Source organism: Haemorhous mexicanus, chromosome 2 (assembly GCF_027477595.1).
Source record: "Haemorhous mexicanus isolate bHaeMex1 chromosome 2, bHaeMex1.pri, whole genome shotgun sequence".
In the NCBI taxonomy this organism is placed as follows: Eukaryota; Metazoa; Chordata; class Aves; order Passeriformes; family Fringillidae; genus Haemorhous; species Haemorhous mexicanus.
Window position 1 is genome coordinate 102,958,785 of NC_082342.1, and position 23,486 is coordinate 102,982,270.

Below are 23,486 nucleotides of genomic sequence, written 5' to 3' on the forward strand. Positions count from 1 at the left end.
ACTTGCGAGAGCCACTATTGTTATGTGTTCTTTGCTCAGGACAAGATTCAGCCAGATCAGCCCTGGAACTCCTCCCACCACTCCATGAGCTGGTCTAAGGGATGGGATAGTAACCTGGGGAAGAGGGACAAGGTGCAATGACCCCTCAGCTGAGGAGCATGGTCTAGCAATGCACAACAGTGCAACCACATCTTGTTTTAAAAGATGGCAGCAACAGTAATCTTTAAAGTAGTGCTTTAAAGTCTGTATTTTCTTTCTCCCCTGGCTGATAGGTTCCTCACATCTGGCTTGTACCTAGAGCTGTACTGAATCCTTGCATTTTTTGTTTCTGCAGCAGAAGTGCAGCCCCTGCGCCATGGGCAAGTCTCAGGATCCCGTCCTTGGAGCACCCACATCCCATCTCTCCTGGGCTCACCTGTGAGTGCAGCACACCCCTCCTCCCAGCTGGGAGACCCCTCCTGAGAGATGGAATTCAGCCCAGGTGGTTTATTTATAATCCTAGGTGGGAACCAGCCCACCTGGGATTGTGGTGTGATAAGAAGTGAAAGGAGGGAAATTGAGTTTGCCTAGAGGCCTCAAGACCTCCAGAAGGGGCCTTCTCTATCACACTCCTCATTAAAGCCTGTGCTTTAATGAGCAGTGTGATAGAGACCATGACCCCTTTGCTAAAACAGGAATCCTCCTCTTCCCAAGGAAGAGTCAGAAAAAAAGCTTTATTTGATACCATCACACTGGAAACTCTCCCTGTAAAATGAGTTTTAGGGCTATTCAAGAGCATGTGTATTCAAGAGCATAGGATCATTTAGAGATCTAAAAAGGGATATCCCACACAGATCTACCACCTAAAATAAAACTAAGAACAAGATTTAATGGCTACATTTCTTACAAAATATATATTAAAAAAAAAAAAGCATAAAAATTATGTCACTGATTTCAGCCTGGAAAGACTTATAACTAAAAATTACATTCTTAACCTGCTTGTGATAATTCTGCTCTGCCCTGTTCAAAAGAAAATTACAGAAATGATGCAGTCTTGCCAAGTGTTACTTTAATTTATTGGCATTTATTTTGTATCTCTTCCACATGACAATTTATTGAAATGTGTGCACACAAGGCTGTCTTCCAGCAGTGGTCTTGTCTTTTGTCTTGCCTTTGTTTTCATCTTTTGTTGCATAAACTCGATGTAGATGGTAACACAGATATATAAGTACATACAATGAGAGAGAGTGGAAAAAAGCAACCTCTTCATGAGGCTTCATGTCTGAGTAATCTTCAGACACCTTTCACTAAAAAGGGTGCAGGTGCTCCTGTTTTTAGAAGGGTTTCAAATGAAGAGATGGACATCTAGTGAATATAGTATCTTCTGCAGCAAGATTTACACTATGACTGGTTTTGAGGACTACTTGGGAGCTAATTCCCTGTAGCAAATCTGTATCAAGGCTGGAATAACATTGAGGCAAGATCAAATAGTGAAGATTGTAAGAGCTCATTTTTGTCAGACTTTATATTCCACAATCATTTTAATTTGGGGTGGACTGCCTTTTTTTTTTTTTTTGGAATAAATTGACACAGAGCTGCTGCAACAAAGGGACACACATGAACCTTTTCCTTTCAAGTTCCTATTACCATGATAACATTTGGAAAAGCCTTGCAACTACCAGAAGAGAATTTTACTTATTCTGCATAAAAAGAGCTACAACAGTCAAAAGGCCAAATCCTGCCCCTGTCTGCTTGGCTTTGTGCTTTTACCTTATAACTTTACTGGGAAAATGGAGATACAATGAGAAATGGAGATCTGAAGGGAAGGACTCTTTATATGATGGATTTTAAGCCTCAAACCAAAGTAAAACCTTGAATCTTGTATATTTAAGTTGCACTTGAAGGTGGCCCTTAAGCTCCTGTGCCTTTTAGATGTTTTTTATATAGACAGTCAAGAATGCAATAAAAACACATCAATATCCTGTCAACCTTCAAAACAAAAAAAAAGGGAGCAAAAAATATGCCCATTGTTTTACTTAGCTTTTTATTCCATCATTAGGACACAAGATAGAACTTAAAGACAACATCACCGAATACGTCTTCAACTTCATTAAGACTAATATGTTTTATAAAATTCTTTTGCTATGATACACTTTCCCTTCTGGAGGGCTAAGAAGGAGTTTCTCTGGAACGCTGGAGTACATTGCCACCCGCTGCCCACAGACGGCTCTGCAGTTGAAAAGCAACGTGTACAAAACAGCAACATTTAACACAACGCAACATACAGCTACCCCCCGGGGGACTGACCCCGACTTTGGCACAGTATTTATAGAAACACAATTGTGAGCTTCTCCAAATGTCCTGATCATTCCTAAAACTCTACTTCACTCCCTTTCATGTGTCTGTCTGTACTTTTTTCCTTTCTCCAACTTTCTTAATGCTGGAGCTTTGCTCTTTCAAAGGAAAAGCCATATTCTTTCTCAGTGTTACGCATCTCAATTTATTAGGTTTGGTTTTCTAAAATTTGGATTCCAGTTTATTGTTTTAAAACAATACATAAAATCATACATTTATAAATATATATATTATATCCTGCATATATAACATTGGTTTTCCTTTAGAATGGGAGGGCAGACTTTGCACTACATACTTCCTTGGTTTAGGCACAATGTTGTTCTTAGATTCTCTGAGCTGCTTCCTATCAGCACCTAAAAAAATACTTTTATAATCTTGTATCAAATTTTAAAGTTTTTTGCAAATATATGTATAAGAAAAAATATTTTGTATTTCCCCCTCTAAGCTCACTACTACCCTTATAAAATATATGGCTTTTCATGTTCCACTTTATTTTAGTGTTTTTCAAAAGGCAGTGAAAAGAAGTACGACTTATACCCTTTAACAGCTTTTTTTTTTTAATATATATATATATATAAGCACAGAAACCAGCTTGTGCACTTTCTATAGAATTCCAATGCATATCATGGTAATGTAAGTGCAGTGATTTTTTTAAAAAAGCAGTCACAATTGATTGACATCTGTATATGAAAACATAACATGATTATCATACAATACCCATTACAGAATATACAATCATCAAAACTGCAGATATATAAATACATTTTTAGCAACATCAAAGCAACGGTTTTATCTTATACACAGCATATGAATACATAGTTATTACACTAAAGTTTTCACCTTGTTTTTTCTCAAAAGCTTGCTGAAAAACAGGAACATACTGTATTTGTAAATTAACTGCTTGACAGTGCTGTTGAGAAATTAAAGTGAACAAAGTTTTAAAAAAGTATATGCAATTGGTTGGTATAAAACAAACAAGCCCCCCCCATTTTCCAATGTCACCGTTGTTTTCCTATGAGACGGAGGCACGGGTACGAGTTCCACAGAGTCAGATCATACAAGGGTTTCTGGGAGGGCATCAGGGTTATCAGCTGATAACAGCTCCCAAATCTGCCACCTCTCCCTTTGCCACTCATTCCAGTCCGCCTCTGGAACACTTTTACTGTTCTGGCTGTGAGGTGCTGCGGAATAGCTGTGACCCGCTTGCGTGTGCGGGGCCGGCTGCTCCTGCCTGGAGGTGGCCTGCTCAGGGGCTCTGCCTGGTGGCCCTCCGGCTGCTCGCGGCCCCGAACTCTTTTCTGGGCGTTGAAGTCTCCACAAAGAGTGCGGCGTTGAAGAAACACTCGAGCTTGTTTTTGCTGGGCCTGGGTAGGGGGGCGGTGGCCGCTCTTTCCTGTAGGAGGGCTTGGCTGCGCTCTGCAAACAGCCCGCGCTCGAGTCGCGCTCACTGAGGTCCTCCGCACTGCTTAAAGTCAAGCGCTGCTCCGACCTGGAGTGGGACAGCTCCGAACTCCTGCAGCCGCCTTCCCTCTGGGGGTCCCTGCACAGCCGAGACGCCACGGGCTGCAGCTGGCACTCGGCAATGGCAGCTGTCGTCTGGCTCCTCCGCATCACCTGCCTGCTGCCGTCCAGGTCCGAGGAGCTGCCCTGCCAGCGAGGGGAACACGTGGCGAGGTTCCCCTGGGAGAGGGAGCACTGTCCGGACCGCAGCGAGCTGCTCTCATAAATGTTCCCGTAAGAACCTGGGGGTGGAGTCAGAAACACAACATGAGCTTGCAGAGAAATTCATGCGGCATTTAACAAGCTACTGCTTTCCCCTTGGATCACATGGTAGAAGAGAAGATTGCCCAGAAACCTCACAGCACCTTTCGGTACCTGAAGGGGGCTGACAGGGAAACCAGAGAGGGACTCTTCATCAGGAACTGTAGTGATAGCACAAGGAGTAATGGGTACAAATTGAAAGAGGGGAAATTGAGGTTAGACGTGAGAAATAAATTTTTACTGTGAAGGTGGTTAAACATGGAACAGGTTGCTCAGAGACACTGGGGATGCCCCAGCCAGTGTTCAAGGTCGGGCTAGGTAAGACCTTGAACAAACCAGTTTAGTTGGAAGTGTCCCTGCTCAAGGGAAGGGGGTTTGGATTAGATGATCTTAAAGGTCCCTTCCAACCCTTATCAATTTATGGTTCTATGATTCTATGAATTCTAGAAAAATTTAGAAGTATTTCTTGAAGCAACTTTAATATGACTTTTTAAATTATATTTGATAGTTTGGAATGTTGTTGTTTTCTGTATTTCACTGAATACAGAGAAGTATAACCACTGTGTTCCTCTGTATCCTACTTAAGAGTCATCTTTCAAAAGTCCAGCTCTGGACAATGTGAATTCTCCTACTGGTTTCACTGTGATTTCTTGAAACCAAGGAACTGGTTTTTTCTTCGCTAGATTTGGGCTTTAAAATTGAGAAATTACTGACCTGTGATTACTGGATCTTTGCAGCCACTTTTCAGCGTTGAATGCCAAGTGCCCCAAATATCAAAATGATCTTCAGAAACATCTAAACAGCAGTAAGAGCAGGAAAAAGATGATTAATCAATCCTCTTCAAGACATTATTTAGAAATACACAAATAAAACAATAATGTATCAGAGTCATTAACATCCAGTGGCACCTTCATGGTGTACCTAACACAAACATCTCACATGTGAGACCCCACCAGGAGTACTGTGTACAGTTCTGGTGATCCCAGCATAAGGACAGAGAAGTGCAGGAAAAAATCCAGAGGAGAGCAATGAAGCTGGTAAGAGGACTGGAGCACCTTGTCTACAAACACAGGCTGAGAAAATTGGGGCTGTTCAGCCTGGAGAAGAGAAAGTTGTAAGGAGACCTTGTAACAGCCTTCCAGTATCTGAACAGGGCCAACAGGGAAGCCAATAAGGGACTCTCCATCAGGAACTGTGGTGATAGGACAAGGAGTAATGGGTGCAAACTGAAAGTGGAGAAATTTGGGTTAGATACTAGGAAGAATCTTTTTACTGTGAGGGTGGTGAGGCACTGGAAAAGGTTGCCCAGGAAGGCTTTGGATGCCCCAAGCCTGGCAGTGTCCAAGGCCAGGCTGGTAAAGGCCTTGATGAATCTGACCTAATGGGAGGTGTCCCTGCCCATGTTAGAAGGGGTTGGGACTGATGATCTTTAGGGTCCATTCCAACCCCTTGACATTTTATGATTCTGTGTATTTGCTCACAGCTACTTGTTTCAAGATCAGATCCTGCAATGGATTCAGTGAGATCTGTATGGGCAGGGTGCCCAAGTTTGCTGAGTCCTTAAGTCCTCTGCCTTACTGCAGTCAGAGAAATTGCACAAGAACAGGGGGATTTGGTCCACAAAAGGTAGTTTCTGTCAAAGCTCCCTCAGGCAGCCCCAGCCCCAGGGGTCACCATAAGGCATGCTCTATCAGCCTAAGGAAGCTGCCACTCTTACCCAGAAATGCAGCCACAGAACAAAGATTTAACAAAATGTTGGGTTATAAACAGTTTAATGCCTTTTTCTGATTTCACTAGTCAGTAGAGGGACTTCCTGATTTGTCCTGGTCCAGTATCATTGTGATGCATTAAAATCCAAAAGATGGCTAATACAATAAAACTTAATGTAATTTCCTGTTCATAACTTAATAGAAATCTGACCAAATTCTTAAACCTGTTCAGAGTTTTAGATGTTGAATACAGGAGATAAATTCCAATTGGCATTTATAAAGCATATACTTGAGATATTAATCTAAATCCCATTAAGTCCAAAGAGAATTAAGTGCCTAGGCAATACATCTGAAATTAGGAGGTTTTAAAAATACTACCAAACAGTTATGTGCATCCAGCATTGAAAGTTCGTAAAGTATCACTAAGTATAAATTTCATGGATGACCTTTTTTTTTATGTATATATTTTTATAGGAAAAGCATCTTGAAGTGCTGGTGAGCTATTACTTTAAATCACAGTTCTTTACCAAAGAAATCACTCAGGTATGCACTCCACAGGTAGCTATGGGAATAGTGGATCCCTGCACTAGTATTGCTCAGTGTGTAATTGGTTGCAGATGTAAAGCTGTGCAGCTCAGCTATGTTTTTCAGTGAGAGGATGTTGAGGGCATTCTTTACAACTGGAGAAAAGTTTGTGCCCAAAATCTTAAAATCTCAGCTTTTTCCAAAGCCTGAACCATAACCTTGCAGGTATTACCGTCCCATGGATCAGGACTAGACTTTGCCATGCTGTCACAGACAGGCTGAAAAATTGAACATACATTGATCTATTTTCCTAAATAAAATCTCCGAGTTTTGAGAAGTGCCATGAGCATGCCTGACAGCTGGCTGAGAGAAGGAGAAGGACTCAGCACAGACCCTTTGGGCTCAACACAAAAAAAAAAGGATATTGGTCTGTCATCATTTTTATAAGGTTATTTACACTATTGCTCTTCAAATCCTGGTAGTTGATAATACAAATCTGGCCCTTTTCAATTATTTCAAGAGTCTCCATCTATCAGTCACCTAGGAGAAGGAGGAGCACCAGCAGGATGCACCATACCTTTTTCAGCCTGTGATGCAGAAGAATTCTCCTTTGGCTTAGTTTGCAAGTGTCCAACCAGCGTGTACTGCTCAGGTACCTTGTACAGCTTATCTGGGCTGTGGGCAACTTCTTCTGGCATTGCCACCAGCGAGCGCTCAGACAGCACCGGGGAGTTGTTGTCATAAGGGGAGACATCACCACTGGAAGCTTTGTTGGAGTCTGTGGAAGAATGTCTCTCTCCTGTGGAGTAGGAACCTTCCGACCGCAGCATCTCAGGGCTCCTGAGAAATTTTGATGAACAAAGTATTGTTAATAAAAGAATGCTTCATGTTCACAGTTACAGGTGCAGTTTGGCATCAAGGCCAGGATGGATGGGGCTCTGAACAATCTGGTCTATTGAAAGGTGTTCCTGCCCATGGCAGGGGGTGTGGAACTAGGTTACTTTTAAGGTCCCCTCCAACCCAACCATCCTATGATTCTACGATCATACAGATAAAATCAAACACATGAGAATGGTCATAGCTGCTGAAATGAGAACACTTCAGAAACAGTTACTGAGGTGGATTTTCTGTGAGTAAAACTTTTGCCATGAAGTGGCCAGCAGAGGCCACTCAAAATCAAAAGATGTTGCTGTCAAGAAAGAAAACAACAAAAACCCACACAACTGTATGGTAAACCAGTGGAAACTAAGCAGTTAATAAATTCCTTATGTTACCTTGACAATGTAGCTTGTGGCAACAATGAAACTGAAGGCATGATAGGGAAGATTAGTTTGATGCTAAGCAGTATGCTAAAACAAATTCTTGTATTCTGAAGTTTTATCTAGAGAAATCAAGCACTCAGCTTGCCTGTCAAACCATGAGAATGATAACCTCTTCTAGAGACATAAGAAGGGAAATATTCTACAGGGATGAACAGACGTATTTACTGTACTTATGACTGGGGCATCAAACAACTGGTTCCACTGATACCTTCTACAACTTCTTCTACCTTTTCGCCTTCACACCCCCAACAACATGAACTGCCTTTAATTCTGCCAAGAAAAGGCAAACACAACTCCCACCTAAGTACAGCCAAAGGTCAGAGAGAAAAGTAATTTTTGAAAAGTGCTGGGAACATTGATGGAGATTTCTTGAACTGTCAGAGTTTGCCATGCAGGTAGGAGGCAGGCTGTGAGTCACTGAATATCCACAAAGAACATGTAGAACTACTCTGTAAGTAAACATAACATTTTTTTCCTTGTTGTTCATTGCTAACTCATATTTCTATTACTCATTTTTCATTTCTCTGCACCTTTGTTTTGTAGATGCTTATTTTTTGCTTGAGTCAAACACTTTAAGCGACCTCTCATTAATACCTGTTCTAATTTAATGTAATACAACAGAGGCTCATTCCTGTAAATGTCTGAAAATGGTCAGCCCTCTTCATAGTCAAATCCAAAGACAGCTTGAACATAGTGAGCAGCCAAAATTCAATTCTCACTATGGAACAGTAACTGTCTTTCCACACAAATAAAATAAAACTGAAGAAAGAAAATAAAGAAAACACGAAGTCAACCACAGCACAATAAATATTAATACAAAAATAATGACAAAACTTAACACCACTTTCAAGCTGTTGTTTTTTCCCTGGCTGATTAACATATTGCATGTCCCAAAAAGAAAAATATATACAATCAGCAGCACGATTATTATGCTATTCAATATTCCCATTTTTTTTCCAGTAGGAAAGCAACCATAATGTGTTGGGAATTAATTAAATAATGCTACTCCTCAGAAACTCTCAGTGACAAAACCATTGCTGGAGTTAAACTCAGGCAAGCTCAAAAAACAGAGCTGCCACTTGGCAAAGTTGCTCTGTCACAAGCTGCCCAGAGAAGCATGGTAATGCTGGGGAACCATTAAAAAAGAAAAAGCTTCAATTACATAACTTCACAACTAAATTTCTTATCTAAACATAATTCCAATGTATATTAATCTATAAACAGACACAGGCTGAGGAACTATGGTTTTGTAAGCATGTATGATTCTATCACAAACCTTTTTTCTCATTTTTTGGACTTGCTTCTTTCTTTCTGTCCTCCTAGGTCCTAAAAACCCTTGTGCAGTGATATGAGATTTAAGCAATGTCTTGGGATTTTCAGAAGAATTAGAAGGACCTCTTAGAAAAGGGGAGAAATGTTGGTATCTGCAGGTTTCTTATGACCAAATGTCCTTTTTTCCAGCCTTCTAGATTGAATGTCATCCAAACAGTAAGGTTTATTGCATGTAAGTCTTTGCAGCATCAAAACCATCAAAACTCTGCTGCACAGGGTGAAGACAGAAGTAAACCAGCACTTAGCCATGGCAAGGTAACACAAGGAATAAGGGAAATGGAAATGAAAAAATGTGGGAACATAAACTTGAGCTTTGTGAAACACTGATTTCATGTCTTACCTTGAATGATCTGTTATAGTCTACCTCTTCTCAAGACAGAGCTCCTGCTAAAAATTTACCTGAATGGAAGCTTTCAAGTCTTTGGAAAGATTCAAACATTCAAGTTTCTAAACTGATTTACAGTTTTGGCTGGTAAGTCCACACTATTTTTTATATACATATATAGCAGCACTTTCAAATTTGTTCAGGTAAAATAGCTTTAAAAATCAAAGGAACTGCTGTGGACTCTGTCAATCTTACTACAAGAGACCATCAAAAGGATGAAATACTTAAAAGCAGGAAATTGAACTCATACATTTGCAGCTTTACTTCACAAACCAAATAAAACAACTTGCAAGAAGACTTGGGTTTGCTTCTTTGCAAATAAAGAATTCTCACAAATGCCTTAAAATGAAAGTTTTGCATCTGTTTGCTTTACTGTTTGAGTTCATTAGCAAACGGATGTTTACTACAATTCAAAATTCTTCTTCCCTTGGACAGTGAGATTCTCTACCCACTGACTGGGGAGAAACTAAATGGGAAGGCAAACATAAATACTGTGTAAGATACCCACTCCTCTATATGCAATATATGAGGAAGGGCAGATTATTGTCCCCACAAAGAATAATAGATGATTATGTGCAATCAAATGTGAGGAATGGGAAGGCAGGTAAAGTATTTTTCAGGGACTATGAAGTATAGTAAGGAAAAGATTTTAAAAGTGGCTAAGTACCAGTGGAAAGATTTGAAAGCAGCAGAAGAAACCTATGCCACATGAATTAAAAAATACAATTTCAGATTCCAAAACAACAGGCATCTTACTATGAATTGATGTTGTCCACCAGAGTCCAGTTGCATGGGTGAACTGGAAATGTGTTAATCACAATAATTGCTCCTACTGAGGATATTCTTACTTTTCTACTAGCATCAAGATTATCAAAACAGGAGATCTCTTTCTGTTTCTGGCAGAAACCCTTTTCTGCTATAACTTAAAGCTTCTGAGTGGGAAAACAATTACGCCTTCAAGAGGCAAATCATATGGAGTGAGATGTCTTGGCAGCACACAGTACTAATTTCCACACATATTTGAGCAACACAGGTGCTACCAGCAAGGCAGATTACTGTGGGATTGTGATGAGGTTGCTGCTGTAACAGGGTAGAGGACTCAATGTTTCAAGGAGCCTCTGCAACTTTAAAAACTGCATTTACACATACTGTATGACCTGTTGTATGGCTTCATCTTTGTGTCACAGATCAAGATGGATTGAAACTCAGTATCATAATCCAAAAACATACAAAAATGCTGTAACTTTGAAACTTATTTGCTCTGAAAGGACTACTAACCATGATAAGCATTAAATAACCATAAGAAATATATTTTATTTTTTGTTAGTTTAAAGATGCTTCATCTTACAGCTGTAAACCCAAATTCCATTGTCATCAAGCCAATATACAAAAAATTGGGAAGTCACCCACAAAAGCACACTTCACAATTGCTGCCATTTGCAATTAGCATTTTATCATGAACAACTTCCATAAATTCCCTGACACACTGTTCACAATGCTTAGCTCTTAAGGGAACTGAAAGATGAGGAACATTTGATTTTTCCTCCTCTGGGGAGGAAAAGAGATTGTGTTTTCTGTGTTAGATCAGAGCCAAGAAAGCATTTAGAATGACAGCAAGAGCAGAAATGTGAGGGCAATTGCAGAACAGGACATCCAAAGCAGTAAATGTGACATTAAAGTCTCAAAGTTGATTCTATACTCTATGCAGTCAACTAGCTCTTCTGATGAAGACTGTCTCAAGAATATATAAAGTTTTTGTCCACAGATCTACATTTGTGTTTTGAGTATGTGACCAGGCAATTTCCAATATGAAAGATATATTTTGGAGGCTCATTTTTATGAAATCAAGACAAACATCTCCTTCTTGTCTGCTGTCTCTCATTTCTTATAGGAAAAATAAGCAACACATTTTTAGCCTCAAAATTGAGATTATGTTGTGAAATACATTAATCTCTTAAGAGCATCACACTCCTAGCAATAACACTAAGCAACATTCTCTCTAACTGCCTGGAATATCTTAACCGAGAAGTTGCAACCACAGTGAAAAGATAACTCATTAACACTAAAAGTAAATCACTTACATGACAGCAAAGTAGTAAAAAAATTACAGTAATTTTTTCTTATCTCAGTGATATTTCATCTGCCCATTACTGACAACACAATAAATTAGTACTGCTGTAGCTATATGCTCCTGTTAGGCTTCAGAACATTTCCTTACAAAATGCCTTTTGTCAGTTGTGACCAGCTTTTCACAAAAGCTGCATTTTCTCCTGTAGGTGTGCATGCTGGCTAAGAGTAAGGAAGTTTGAGAAAAAGTCAATTAAGGGATCAGGATCTAACAATTACCTGTTGCATCCACAATGATTTGTGACTAACTTATGCACATTAGGTATGTGTAGTCACGTGTGAGATACAATTTGATGTCTTTTTGTTATACAGACAGTGAAATCCTCCATTAAGTTTTTATTAGCTTGAGTTAAAAATTATATGATCATTCCAAACTAAGGGCTGAAAGGAAGAAGTCTCAACACACTTCCTTATGTCATATGATTTGTAGTGTCTGTCCTAATTGTAGTCTTGGCTTCTGACAAACATGAAACAAGTCTAAAAGACAGCTTATGTACCTCTAACTAGCCTGCACTTACTGTGATCTGAATATACACATGGTTACTTGTCAATCAGACAAACTAGCTGAAATTACTTCACACAGAGAAAATTACTCCAAATCAGACGATCTGTGATAATTTTCTAATTCATGTGGTTAAGTTAGCAAACTAATAAAATCCTTTACAACTCAATATATACTGCACATAGTTTTGTTTCCAAATTTTATAGTTAAAGAAAGCTGTTTCCTGAAGGTGTTAGTTACACTGTTTCTTGTATACCTTTCCCTTTGAAGCCAGGCACACTATTACATTACCTCCAAATATAAAATGTTAAGAGGGAGAGAAAAAAAACCATAGCTGACTACACAAATTCAATTTATAATTATATTCTGAATGCACTAGGCACTTTCCACAAAGAAAGGAAGACAAAGTCCAATATGTCCCAGAGAGTTAAGAGTCTAGAAACCCTCTTAAAAACTACTTACAGCAAGTCTGTCAAATTTTGTGATTTTTGGGTCTGCCATATTGGGATTCACTAGAACAAAGACAATGAATGTGTGGGCCCATAAGAAAGCCAGGAATACTGTTAATCTGAATGTACAAACTCACAGCATTAAGGCACAAGGGTGCAGGTAAATATACACCATACACAAGAATATGTAATGTATCATAACTGCTATAGTGACCAGTGTGATTTTTTTATTTCTCTTCAGATCCTTCACAAAGCATACAATTAAATAATATCCAAAGTCTTCATAGGGCTGCTGTTGTGGCAGTTGGCTTTTTCACAATGTCCTGCATGTACAGGATAGGAAAAGAATGTCAGAGTGGTCAAGCAGCTCTCTGTGACGGTGTTAAGGCACTCTAGGGTGTGTTTCAAGGATAGTGGAATACATGCTTCCTGTTACTGAAGACTACAATAAGCCCAAGACACAAACCAGCAGATGACTAAAAAACATCCTGTCAGATAATAGTGCACTGAATATTTTTATGTACATGTCATTCTGTTCTCTGCAGAAGAACACAATCTTTCCTCTGAATCAGGGAAACAAGTTTTGTCTTTAGAAAATGCTGTACAAGAGTCATAATTTCTTTGGCAGAGTCTGTGTAATAGGGAGGATATTTCTACTCCACTGTAGACAGTGCAGAAGAGCTGTGGAAAACCAGAACCTTTTGGACACTTCCAGTGGGAGATAGAAATTCCCAGAAGAAAAAGGGATGATGAAAAAACAGATTACTCACGATGACTGGGAAGCTTTCCTCCTCAGCAAATAGTCTACAACGTCTGGGTCAGTCTCTAATAAGCTAATAAGCACTTCATTCTGTAAATCAGGGGAAACCTATGAAGACATAAAGGAATACTTTAGTTGGAGGTTAATATCCTTTCATATACATTAATTTTGGTGCTATGCTTAATCTAAACGAACAAGTACAAGTACATTTACAGAAAGTATATAAAATATTCAGAAGCTTTCACTTGAAAGAGAAATTTCATGTAAGAACAGATGAAGTAGGACTGAAGATCACTTTGTACAATGTTCAGTGCTGATTACTGTTGAATAACTAGTAGGTATCCAGTTGGTTATCATATCTGGAAATAACAGTGGGATTACTCATGTATCACAATCTCAAAAGCTCCAGTTTAAGGTCCTCACTTTACACCTCCCTTCAAAGATCTGAGGACATTTACCAATCTCCATCTCTGCCTGTCCAGCCACTCTGACCAACAGGCTCAGTCAGAATTTGTGTCACCTTCTTTGGAGTTTGGCTTTCTGATGTGCTAACTTTCTCTTTGCACTTTCTATGGGTATGAACCTTCAAAACCCTTGACAGCTTCAGATGCTGCAGGATACAGCAACATCTCCTGGGCAGATAGCAGAAATGGCACCCCAAAACCTGGACAAGTAAACTTTGTGTTTCCAGCTGCATTTTACATGAGTCTTATCAATCTTCAAGTGAGGGTCTGTCTGCTTTGTCTGCATTACAGTGGAACATTCAACAAAAACTTCAAAACACTAAAACAGATGAAACCATCCAAGAACAGCCCAGGTTCACTCAAGACACATGGGAGTCAGTGCAAGACAATCTCAGCAAGGGGCCATCAGCTGGGCAATATATGTTTCGGGATGCAATCTGTCAGAGCCTGAATCTCTTGAGCTTCAAGTCACACTTCATGGACCATTTGTTCTCCCTGACATTTCCTGGGAAATAGGAATAGAATTACTAACACGTTCCCCAGAGGAATATCCCATTTTGGGAGGTATTTAGGGAGTCCAGTTACATAAAAGGCATATTTCCTAAAATAAGGAAATAATTAAAAAATAAATAAAGATATGCATAATTTAATTCAAACTGATCCAAAATCTCTATGAAAAACTTGTGTAACCACATTCTCATTTTTTAAATATTGTTTTCATCTCTGAACTGGAAAAATATCTTACTGATGGTCACTGATACACTAGTCTTTAAACAAATTTTTTTGATAGGAATATAATTTTTAGAAACCTGGTGTACTGTAACTTCTCCATTTAGACAGCCTTTCTGTACACTAGAAGCAACTCCACATAAAGTTTCATGTTAAAAAAAAATCCACACATTTTTGTCTGTAACTTACTACTCAGCTTTTTATCAAATAACTTTGTAAGAAATGACTGAATTTTGTCAGAAAATAAAAATACATCTTGACTTATTTAAAAAATGATAAATCCATCACAAAATGTCTGAAAAAGTTCCACCAGAAGTTCATTTCCAACAGAAAGCTTCTCTGAAACCCAAACTTAATGGTTCTACTGATTCACAGGACTTTTACCAGAATGAATCTGTAAGTAGATTTGTACTGATGGTCTCCTTGCTAGCTATCTGCTGGGTCTGAGGCTTCCTCCTGTGCAGCAATTTTCTTCAGTTTAGTTCAGTAACTTGGCAAGTGTAGAATTGATATGCATGTAATTGTAAACTTACACTTACAGAGAACTACAATATCAGTATCTCAGGAAGATGTCACCATAACTATTACAGAATTAATTGTTTCACTGGTAATTGCACCTAAGTAGATGGATGAGAACTGGAAATTTAGGACAGAAGGGAAGCCAAGGAAGCTGGTGAAAAAACAGCTCTGGAGGACATACAGGGACATATCAGAGGGCTCTGGGTAGTCCAGCAGAGTACCAGATATTCTGAGATTTTGGGGTTGGGTGCTACATGAGAGTCACAGCTGTTGCCACACAGAAGGGTGGAGGGACCCTTGAAGTGTCTCCTTTGTGCTGTCCCTGGCCACTGATGTGGCACAGAATGGCAGTGTGTGGCTGCCTCCACAGTGGGAAGGCCACAGTAGCCTCTAATTGTAAAAATATGAAATTTCATACACTCTGTAGCACTTCTTTGCAGCAGGGCTGGATTTGGACACTGGGAGATGAAATACATGAACAAGCTGCTGGTCTCCATCCTTCATGCAAGGCCAAGTCAAAAATGTAGGGTGGTTGAGTTGTGCCTCCTTTCATTCAGGAGGCAGGGGCTGGCAAAGAACAGTCCTTTATACATCCCCATGAAACATTTTAATACATCCCCAAGACTCACTGAAATGGGCAAAATTTGGATATGAAAGTGATTATCATCACTGACATCAATGAAGAATGACCAGATTCCATCTTCTATAGGAAATCCACTTTTGCATGCTACTCATGTTAACCATAGTTACTCAGTAAAAATGGTGCTCAATATCCTGGGTTGTTCGAAAAAACAGAATTTCTCTGATCCACCAAAAAGTCAGAATCATTCTGATATTGTGGTCTGGGTACCCCACCACATTTTGGTTTCCTAGGGTTTAGTTCCAAATGTTCCAGTTTCAATGCTGAAACCAATCACAGTTTCACAACCTCCCTGTACGTAAAAGTAACAGAAAGAAAACAAAAAACCAAACACAAAAGCATCTGAGCATTAATACACCATTTATAGTTGTAGCTGAACACTTAACTTCACATGTTCTTTTTTTTTATGTAGCATAAATGTTGAGTATAAACAGTAAAAGCAACGCTGGAAAACAAAAGATTTTTTTCCCACACTTCAGTGCTTCAACTTTCTTCTGGAGGTTAAATGAAGAGAAGAAAGAATAAATCCATCAGAATTAGAGCCCAGATGCAGGTTAGTCCAACCTTAGCCCCATCCTTTCCACATTGAAAGTCACAATGCGTGCATGAAGTATTATGTACTGAATTGTGTCTGTGCTGTTAGAAGTTCTTAAAGAGAAACAACAATAAGAACACTTCAACTATATTAAGTATTCTTATTCAAGTATTATCTTAAACTTGATAGTGCCAACCACACTCTGGGCCAGCAGACCTTCACACAGGAGTGCAGTTCTGTCAGTTTCTTTTACTGATGTGGAAGGAAAAATAGCACCTAGCATTTTCCCCAACTGTAAAAAGCATTTAAAAAAAAAAGAAAACAAAAAAGAAAACTATTGCAAGTGTCTCACTGGTACAAGAATAAAAATAAAAGGCAGGAAAACCACAAAGAAGTTCATCTGAGGCTAAGACATCTGAGGCAGGGCTCATGATTGCTTTCTCATGCTCTACTCCCTTGTTGAAAACTGACAGACATCTTCCATTTACAGCACTATGTGGCCATCAGCCCACAGTTCAGGGGTGTTCATCTTCTTCCAACAAGGTCTCCAGCACTCAGCTTTGCTGAAGCACTGAAGATTTCCAGAGTGCTCTTTCTCTTTGGGAACTTATCTCCTCAGTGTAAATACAGTGCTGCTTAGACTCAAGACACAACAACCAAAGTTTTTTCTACTTTTTCAAGATTACTGGTTTTGTTACAATGTGTATTTTTACTAAAATGAAAACAAAATTACGAAGACCACCCCTAGGTCTAACTGGCCTCTGCTACCCCCAGAGCAGGGCTCCTCCAGACACAAGTCATGCTGAGCTGACCTGCAATTTTGTACACAAAAAGAGCATAAGATAAAGCCACAGAATGAACTGTTCAGGTAACTGCTAGGCATGAGAAATGTGACTAAGCTAAGCTGCATCTTAAGTAAAAAACATGTCCCAAGGCCATCAAGCTCTTCTTAGGAAGAACTTGCTTGCTTCAGCAGAAGAACTGAAGGGAACTCAGGAACTACACAGATTTATGTTTTATTCCTCCTTTTACCCAACTAATAAACAAGAAAGCTTTGTCCTTCCTCTTCATCCAACCAATAAAAAAGTCTTGGGCAGGGAAGGTAACTCCTTAAATTAATCAAGGATTTCTTAATCCCTGCAGAAAAATTGTCTTCCTGACTTCCAGAACTGAGATGTGAAAGATCATTTTCAGTCTTGTCTATGCATTGCTCAGTATACAACTGAATGGCCAACCCCATCATTTTCACAGACAATCTTCTAAACAATCTACCTTTAGCTACACAGAAACCATTCTAAGCAAGACATCAGTACACATTTTTAATATTTTTACTTACTGCAAATCATTCTCCTTGCCAGAAGACTACTCTTTGTTACCAATAATTGTTGATCCTAATTTAATGCAGCTTGTACAGTTTATTTCATCCCCATCTACTTTAGTATCAATCAGCTATTTTCTCATTTATCTTACAAATGTATACGAGAAATATGAAAAAATATCCACCCACCATGAACAGGGTTTCATAGTTTTCAATCATCTTTTGCACAACAGCTATGATAGCAGTACTCTCTTCAGCTCGAGCTGAGCTCTGAACTGAGAATTCTTTGTCTGTAGATTTCTGCTTGTGCAACAAGTTAGGGCCAAAGATGGTGGCCAGGTTAAGCGATGTCATTTTGTTCCCAGTAATCTAGAAAAGAGAATAAAAATGAGCTGGGCTCTCACAGGGCCTGATATATACAGATATGTATATAGCCACATCTATACACACTCACACCCCTAACACCCACACACAAACACACACTCTCTGCCCCCCCTGATTCGGCAGATGCTTCATTCATCAAAACCAAAACCTCTTTGTCATTAAAAAAATGAACAACTTTTAGAAACACCTTGTTTTGAACATCTCTGCAACAAGCACTGTAGATTTCCTGGATATATTTTCAAGTGGATTAGAGGAGTAGAAGGTGGAAGTATTTAGGGCCCTCAGTTCCCTGTGAGCTCAACAGTGTAATACTTCTGAACTCAGAGCAACCTCCCTGCAGCCTCAGCCTCTCAGCACATTACTGTCTCTTAGGACCAAATGCTGAAAGCTCCTGCCTTTCTCAAGTAGCATTCATGATTTGAAACATACACAGTGATACTTTTCCACGTTTAAACTGTTGAGATTATTAAGGGGCAGGCTCATTTTTAGGAGTATTTTCCTGTATTTCTAGAACATGCCAAATGTTTACTTGTTTGGTGGCTTGTTTTACTTTGTTGGGGTTTTTATCTTTTTTAATCTTTTTTCCTACTTTTATAAAACTGTGCTCAAGGAAGCAATAGTAACCTGAATTTTGAGGAAACAAAAGGCTAGGAATACATACTAGACTAGACAGGAATTACCTGAAAAATATGTCATATACATTATTACCTCAAAACTTTCATTGTCATATTTGTGATTAGACTACTAATTTTCCTTTCTATTCTTCAATAAAAAGTAGAGGTCATTTGAACTAATAGTTTTTTAAAAGGATATAAAGAGACATCAAAAAGAGGCAGTAAAAATATAATTTCAAGTGAGTTGTACAAAACAGATGATTTCAAAGCAGTATTTTTCAATTTTTTTTTTTTGTAGCTGATCATTCATCAAATACTCTAGTCAAACCTAAAACTGCACTGCCTACACCTGGTTTATTTTTTAAAGAACTCAACTAGACAGCACAGAAATGACAGTAAAAAGCTTTTTATTGGTAGGAGCAGTGTGTAATGTTGGAAGGACATCTGTACTAAGTAGGGGCATGGGCAGTCATAGCAAACATGTTGGCTCTTGGTTTAGAGGTTCATCCCAGCAAGACTGTGAGAACAGCACACCCTTATTTGCACAGCACCAAGCACCCAGCTGTTTCTCAGGTGACCTGCTTTTTAAACTCTGAGTTTTGAGCCACCACAGATGCACAGGCACACGGGGCCTCAAGTGTGCCAGGGCAGCCTCTGGCTGTGCCCAGATCTGCATGTGCAGCCTGTTTGTACAGTGAGCCTTTTCTTAAGGGCAGCCTCAGGGCATCCTTAAAAAATGTTGGTAAACATTTCCACTGAAATTAACTGAATGAGTAATTTTAATAAAGTTAGTCATCCATCTTCATCTTTGTGAGAGAAGGGTTGTTGAAAGAAATCAAGAAGAGGGCCTGTGTGCCAAAGCTTGGCTGTCTTCCTTCCAGTGATAGCAAACAGTCTGATAAAATACTTTCTTTCTCTTGCCCTGAATGCCTTTATTCACTTAATTCTTCATAAATAGCTTAAATAATTGTGAGCAGGATACTGTATGACCTATCAAAGGTATCCAGTTGCACATCATATTCCTGATGCTTACAATACTGTCAAGATAACTTACATAAATCTGCCTTACCAAAATACCTGTGGCAAAGCTGATGTACCATGGTTGAGCCAAATGAACTCTGCTAAGCAGCATCCCCTAGCCCTGCAATAAGATCCTCCTGGGTATATTCCTGAACCAACAGAGAACTCTTTGCAGGACCAGCGGGACCGTGACCTTAGCTGGCTTATACATGTTTTTAAGCACAGTAAACTATTACAGGCTGCTCTTTCTAAATGCTTCCCATCACAGTGATACAGTTTTTTTATCAACTCCTTGCTGAGAACAATGATAATAATAGTTGAGTTATTTTTAAAGTGGATTTAAAAATGAAATAGGCCTTGAAGTCACACACAACACTGAAAGTTAGGACTTGTAAAGATGGAATAACTGGAAGCTAGGATTTGAGGCAGAAATTTGGCAAAAATAAATCCCAAAGTGCTAATTGCTAAAATCAGACAACTGCAAAAGGCATCTAAATTTGACAAAATCAGCAGGATTTTCCATCTGGAAGACAAAATTCTCCAAGAGTTTCCTAAGAGTCTCGGAAGTAGTCTCTGCTGCAGTTCCGAGGACTGAGAAGTCCTTCCACAGATCAACCAGTATACTTTTGTCAAGCACTGACAGATTATATCCATTTTATTCAGTTAACAGAGTTGCCTCCTTTTACACAGCAGCCTACTATTGCCAGCACTTCCCTGGCAGGAAACAGGAAGCCTGGATTTTCAGGTCTTCTCCAGCATGAACAGGCACAGGGTGCAGACATGAAAATGCTCAGGGCTAGAGCTCAGCCCCGTGGCTGTGGTATTCTTGTCCCTGTGGGGTGAGTGCACATCAAACTCTCCACTGAATTTGGTCCAGGCTGCAACAGTTAAGGAAGTCAGAAAGAAAATGGGCAAAGATGAACCCTGACTCCAGCTAGTGATGAGGTCTGTCAGTTACAGGGGTACAGATGGAGTTCCTGTCCTCTTTATTTTTCACTACCCAGGGCACACAAGGAAGCTAAGAGAACGAAGAAGCAAACTGCTCCGTCCAAAAGTCATATAAAAAAGCAACAACAGAGAATGAAAAGAAAATGAAGAAGCATATCCTTGCATGCCTGACCTTTTCTGAGTACTTTTCCCATAGAATATTATGGGATAAAACAAGGCAGCAGGGGAAGGATGGATGAGATTAGATGACAGCAAGGCTGGTACACTGAATCTCCCAAAGGAAGTGGTAGATGCTTTACTGATTAAGTCATACAAAAAAATTAAACCTTCACAGCCCTAAGAACAGAGTAAACAAATGGCAGAAGTGCAGGCAAACAGATTAAGTCTCTCCCATCTTCCAGGGATATGCCACCATTGTGAATGTTTCAAGGCTTTAAAGATCTCTTTTCAGACCATGAATTAAGTCAAAGGACACAAGTGAGCAGGACTTACCTCTTGGCCATCCTTGTCTCTGGTGTCTTCTGCATGGCCAGCTACTGTGGAGAGGAACTGCAGCAGGCGGTGAAGGGTATCGCAGTTACAAGGAGGTAGGAGATAAATGAGAAGCTGTAAGGTGCTGAGCTGCTCATCTGGCTCTAATACTAAGAGGGGAAAAAATATATTCTAAGAAATCACTCCAACTAACCTAAAAGCAGAACAAATATACTGATCCCAACCCAAAGGAAGGTATAGGAATAGCTTTGTTTAAGAATCACTTTCCTTACAACATCAGAGGAAAAAGAGAAGACTCTAAGGAAACATCAAAACTATAAGAACTACTGCTATGGGATTTTTGCCTTAGTTGGTCAACATTTTGCTCACAAGACAGGATTTTTCAATAGGATTTTTCTTATCCTAAAAGAGAGCAAAACCCGTATTTTACACTCCATCAGTGTAACTGGACTCAAACATTCTGCTTACTTTTTTACTTACTCCATTCATTTAGGTATTGCTACTGGTATGCACAGTAGCTGTCAAGCATTCCAGTCAGGTTTATGCTTCAGACATTTTAAATCAGTTTTCTTACAGTTTTTCATGTTGCAGAAGTAGCAAGAGATTGGAAAAGCAACCAGAGAAATAAAGGACACTCTGCTACCACTACCATCTACCATCTAAATGGCAGCCAGTGACAAAGGTGGGACAGAGGCAGGATCTCAGACATGAGAGCTAGAAAGCATCTGAAGAATCTATACCAGGCATCTGCTTAAGCTTGAAATGTCTTTTTCCTAAATTTACTTTACTTTTTCCTAAATCCCTGAGAGTCTGCACTTGTCTTAGGCAACACAACTGGGAGTAGTTGACATGATGGCTTTGAGGACCATCAAAGAAGAATGAATGAAAGAAACAATATGAAGAAACTTGAATTTTTCAAGCCAAGCTGGAACTTTGGTCAGTAGACAGATCTAAAAATTTTAAGAGACAAGGATTCTAATGGGAGCCTGTGACCTGGCACTGCTGGATCAAAGACAGGGTCAGGTTTTAACAGACAACATGAATTCCATCCTTACAAATGCAAAAATATATATAGTTAGTGAAACCCTTGTTCTAGTTTTCTGGATTATACTTCTACAGTATAAACCAAGAAGTAAAACCTCAGTAAATTTATACTAAAGAATATACTATATTATTTATATTCATATACACTATATTGTATTCTATTATATATACTATTGTTACTAAATATACTATATACTTTTTAGTGTATTAAACAAATATTTGGAGAAAATCAAGGCCAAAGTATTAAAGGAATAGGATAAAAGAAGGCTATTAGTAGAGATCAAAGAATTCAAACAAATTAGCCTTTGAAAATTGATAAATCAAGATGCTGTAGAGCTCACAGAGAGTGTTGATGAAAGGTGTATAAAGCTCTCTGGTGAGAAGTGGGTCAGGCATGTCACGCAGAAATTCCTTTAACAAGGCAGCAACATCATGAATGCTGTGCTCTTCATCTAACACAACATCTACGCCTCGGTCAAACTCTTCACGTAACTGAAAAAAGTCATGAGAGAAAACCATAGTCACTTATTGTCCCCATTAATGCATCCCAACACAGAAAATCTTTAAAAAAGCAGATTTACTCATTTTTAATTTCAAGAATGACTATGACTAGTCTTTGGTAAGGTCAATGACATAATTAATATCTAATTGCTGCTTATTCCATAATACATAACTTAAGGTTTGTACTAGGCTGTAATAAAATACAATTTTTTTTCTAGCAAATACATGACACTCTTGTATGAAAACATGCATCCAAGTAAAATTTTTGCAGAAATGCAAGATCCATAGTAAATGCATAAACCAGAGAGAATAAGGAAAATTACAAGACAGACTCTTGTATCACCTTACTGCATTATCCCTGGAACCAGAAGGCTAAAACTGCATTTTGTAACACTTATGATTTTGCAGAAAAACATTATAAGTAAGATCAGGATTATTAGTAACACCATTAGTAAGATCCACCAAATTCACATTTCTCTTGTCACTTAAGACTGTATGTAAAGATAGGTAGCAAGCAGACAGGTTTGCTAAGACTTCACAGCATTCCTTCACACATACCTCATTCTGCCTTCCTAATTTAGTTATGCTCATTGCAGAGTTCACAAACAGCAAGCTAACATCATTACAAGGTATTGCTAATTTTTTTCCCCTGCTTTGGTCCTCAGACAAATGCTGTATAATTCAAAGGCATCACACTTCCCAAAGTCAGATGAAAACACTCTTCCAAATCCAAGATACCTTATGAAAAGGTAAAAGTTTGCCCTTCTGGAGGGATTTTCCAGCAGCAAGAGCAGAATATTTTCCTCAGGCTGACAGCTTCACCTTTTACTCTTTTTGCATTTTGAAACTAGTCGAGAGGTTTTAAAACTATTTCCTAGGAAAAAATTGTACCTTTGCTAACATTATGAGGTATCACAATGTCACACCTATCTTCTCAGAGAGTGATTACAGCTAAATCTTATAAACAAAGAAATCTGAGGTATTAGGATTCTTCACCAGGAATATTACAAACTTACCAATGAGAAGAAAGAACCTAAGTCACAAGCAAACTATATGCCTGTAAAAATGTGTG

The 23,486-nt window shown here is 39.0% G+C and overlaps 1 protein-coding gene across 4 annotated transcripts in view; it reads right to left on the reverse strand.

The window, feature by feature from the left end:
* Window positions 1-2,006: 2,006 nt before the first annotated feature.
* ARHGAP6 (Rho GTPase activating protein 6) overlaps window positions 2,007-23,486 on the reverse strand; it is a 313,335-nt gene continuing 291,855 nt past the window's right edge. For all 4 annotated transcript variants that reach the window (XM_059839747.1, XM_059839748.1, XM_059839749.1 and 1 more), the window contains exons 7-13: window positions 22,255-22,405; window positions 20,870-21,018; window positions 17,601-17,780; window positions 13,217-13,314; window positions 6,907-7,169; window positions 4,810-4,890; window positions 2,007-4,076 (exon numbers count right to left, since the gene is read on the reverse strand). In XM_059839747.1, coding sequence (XP_059695730.1) covers window positions 3,388-4,076; window positions 4,810-4,890; window positions 6,907-7,169; window positions 13,217-13,314; window positions 17,601-17,780; window positions 20,870-21,018; window positions 22,255-22,405 — 1,611 coding nt within the window. In that variant the 3' untranslated portion in view covers window positions 2,007-3,387. The remainder of the gene's footprint in view (window positions 4,077-4,809; window positions 4,891-6,906; window positions 7,170-13,216; window positions 13,315-17,600; window positions 17,781-20,869; window positions 21,019-22,254; window positions 22,406-23,486) is intronic.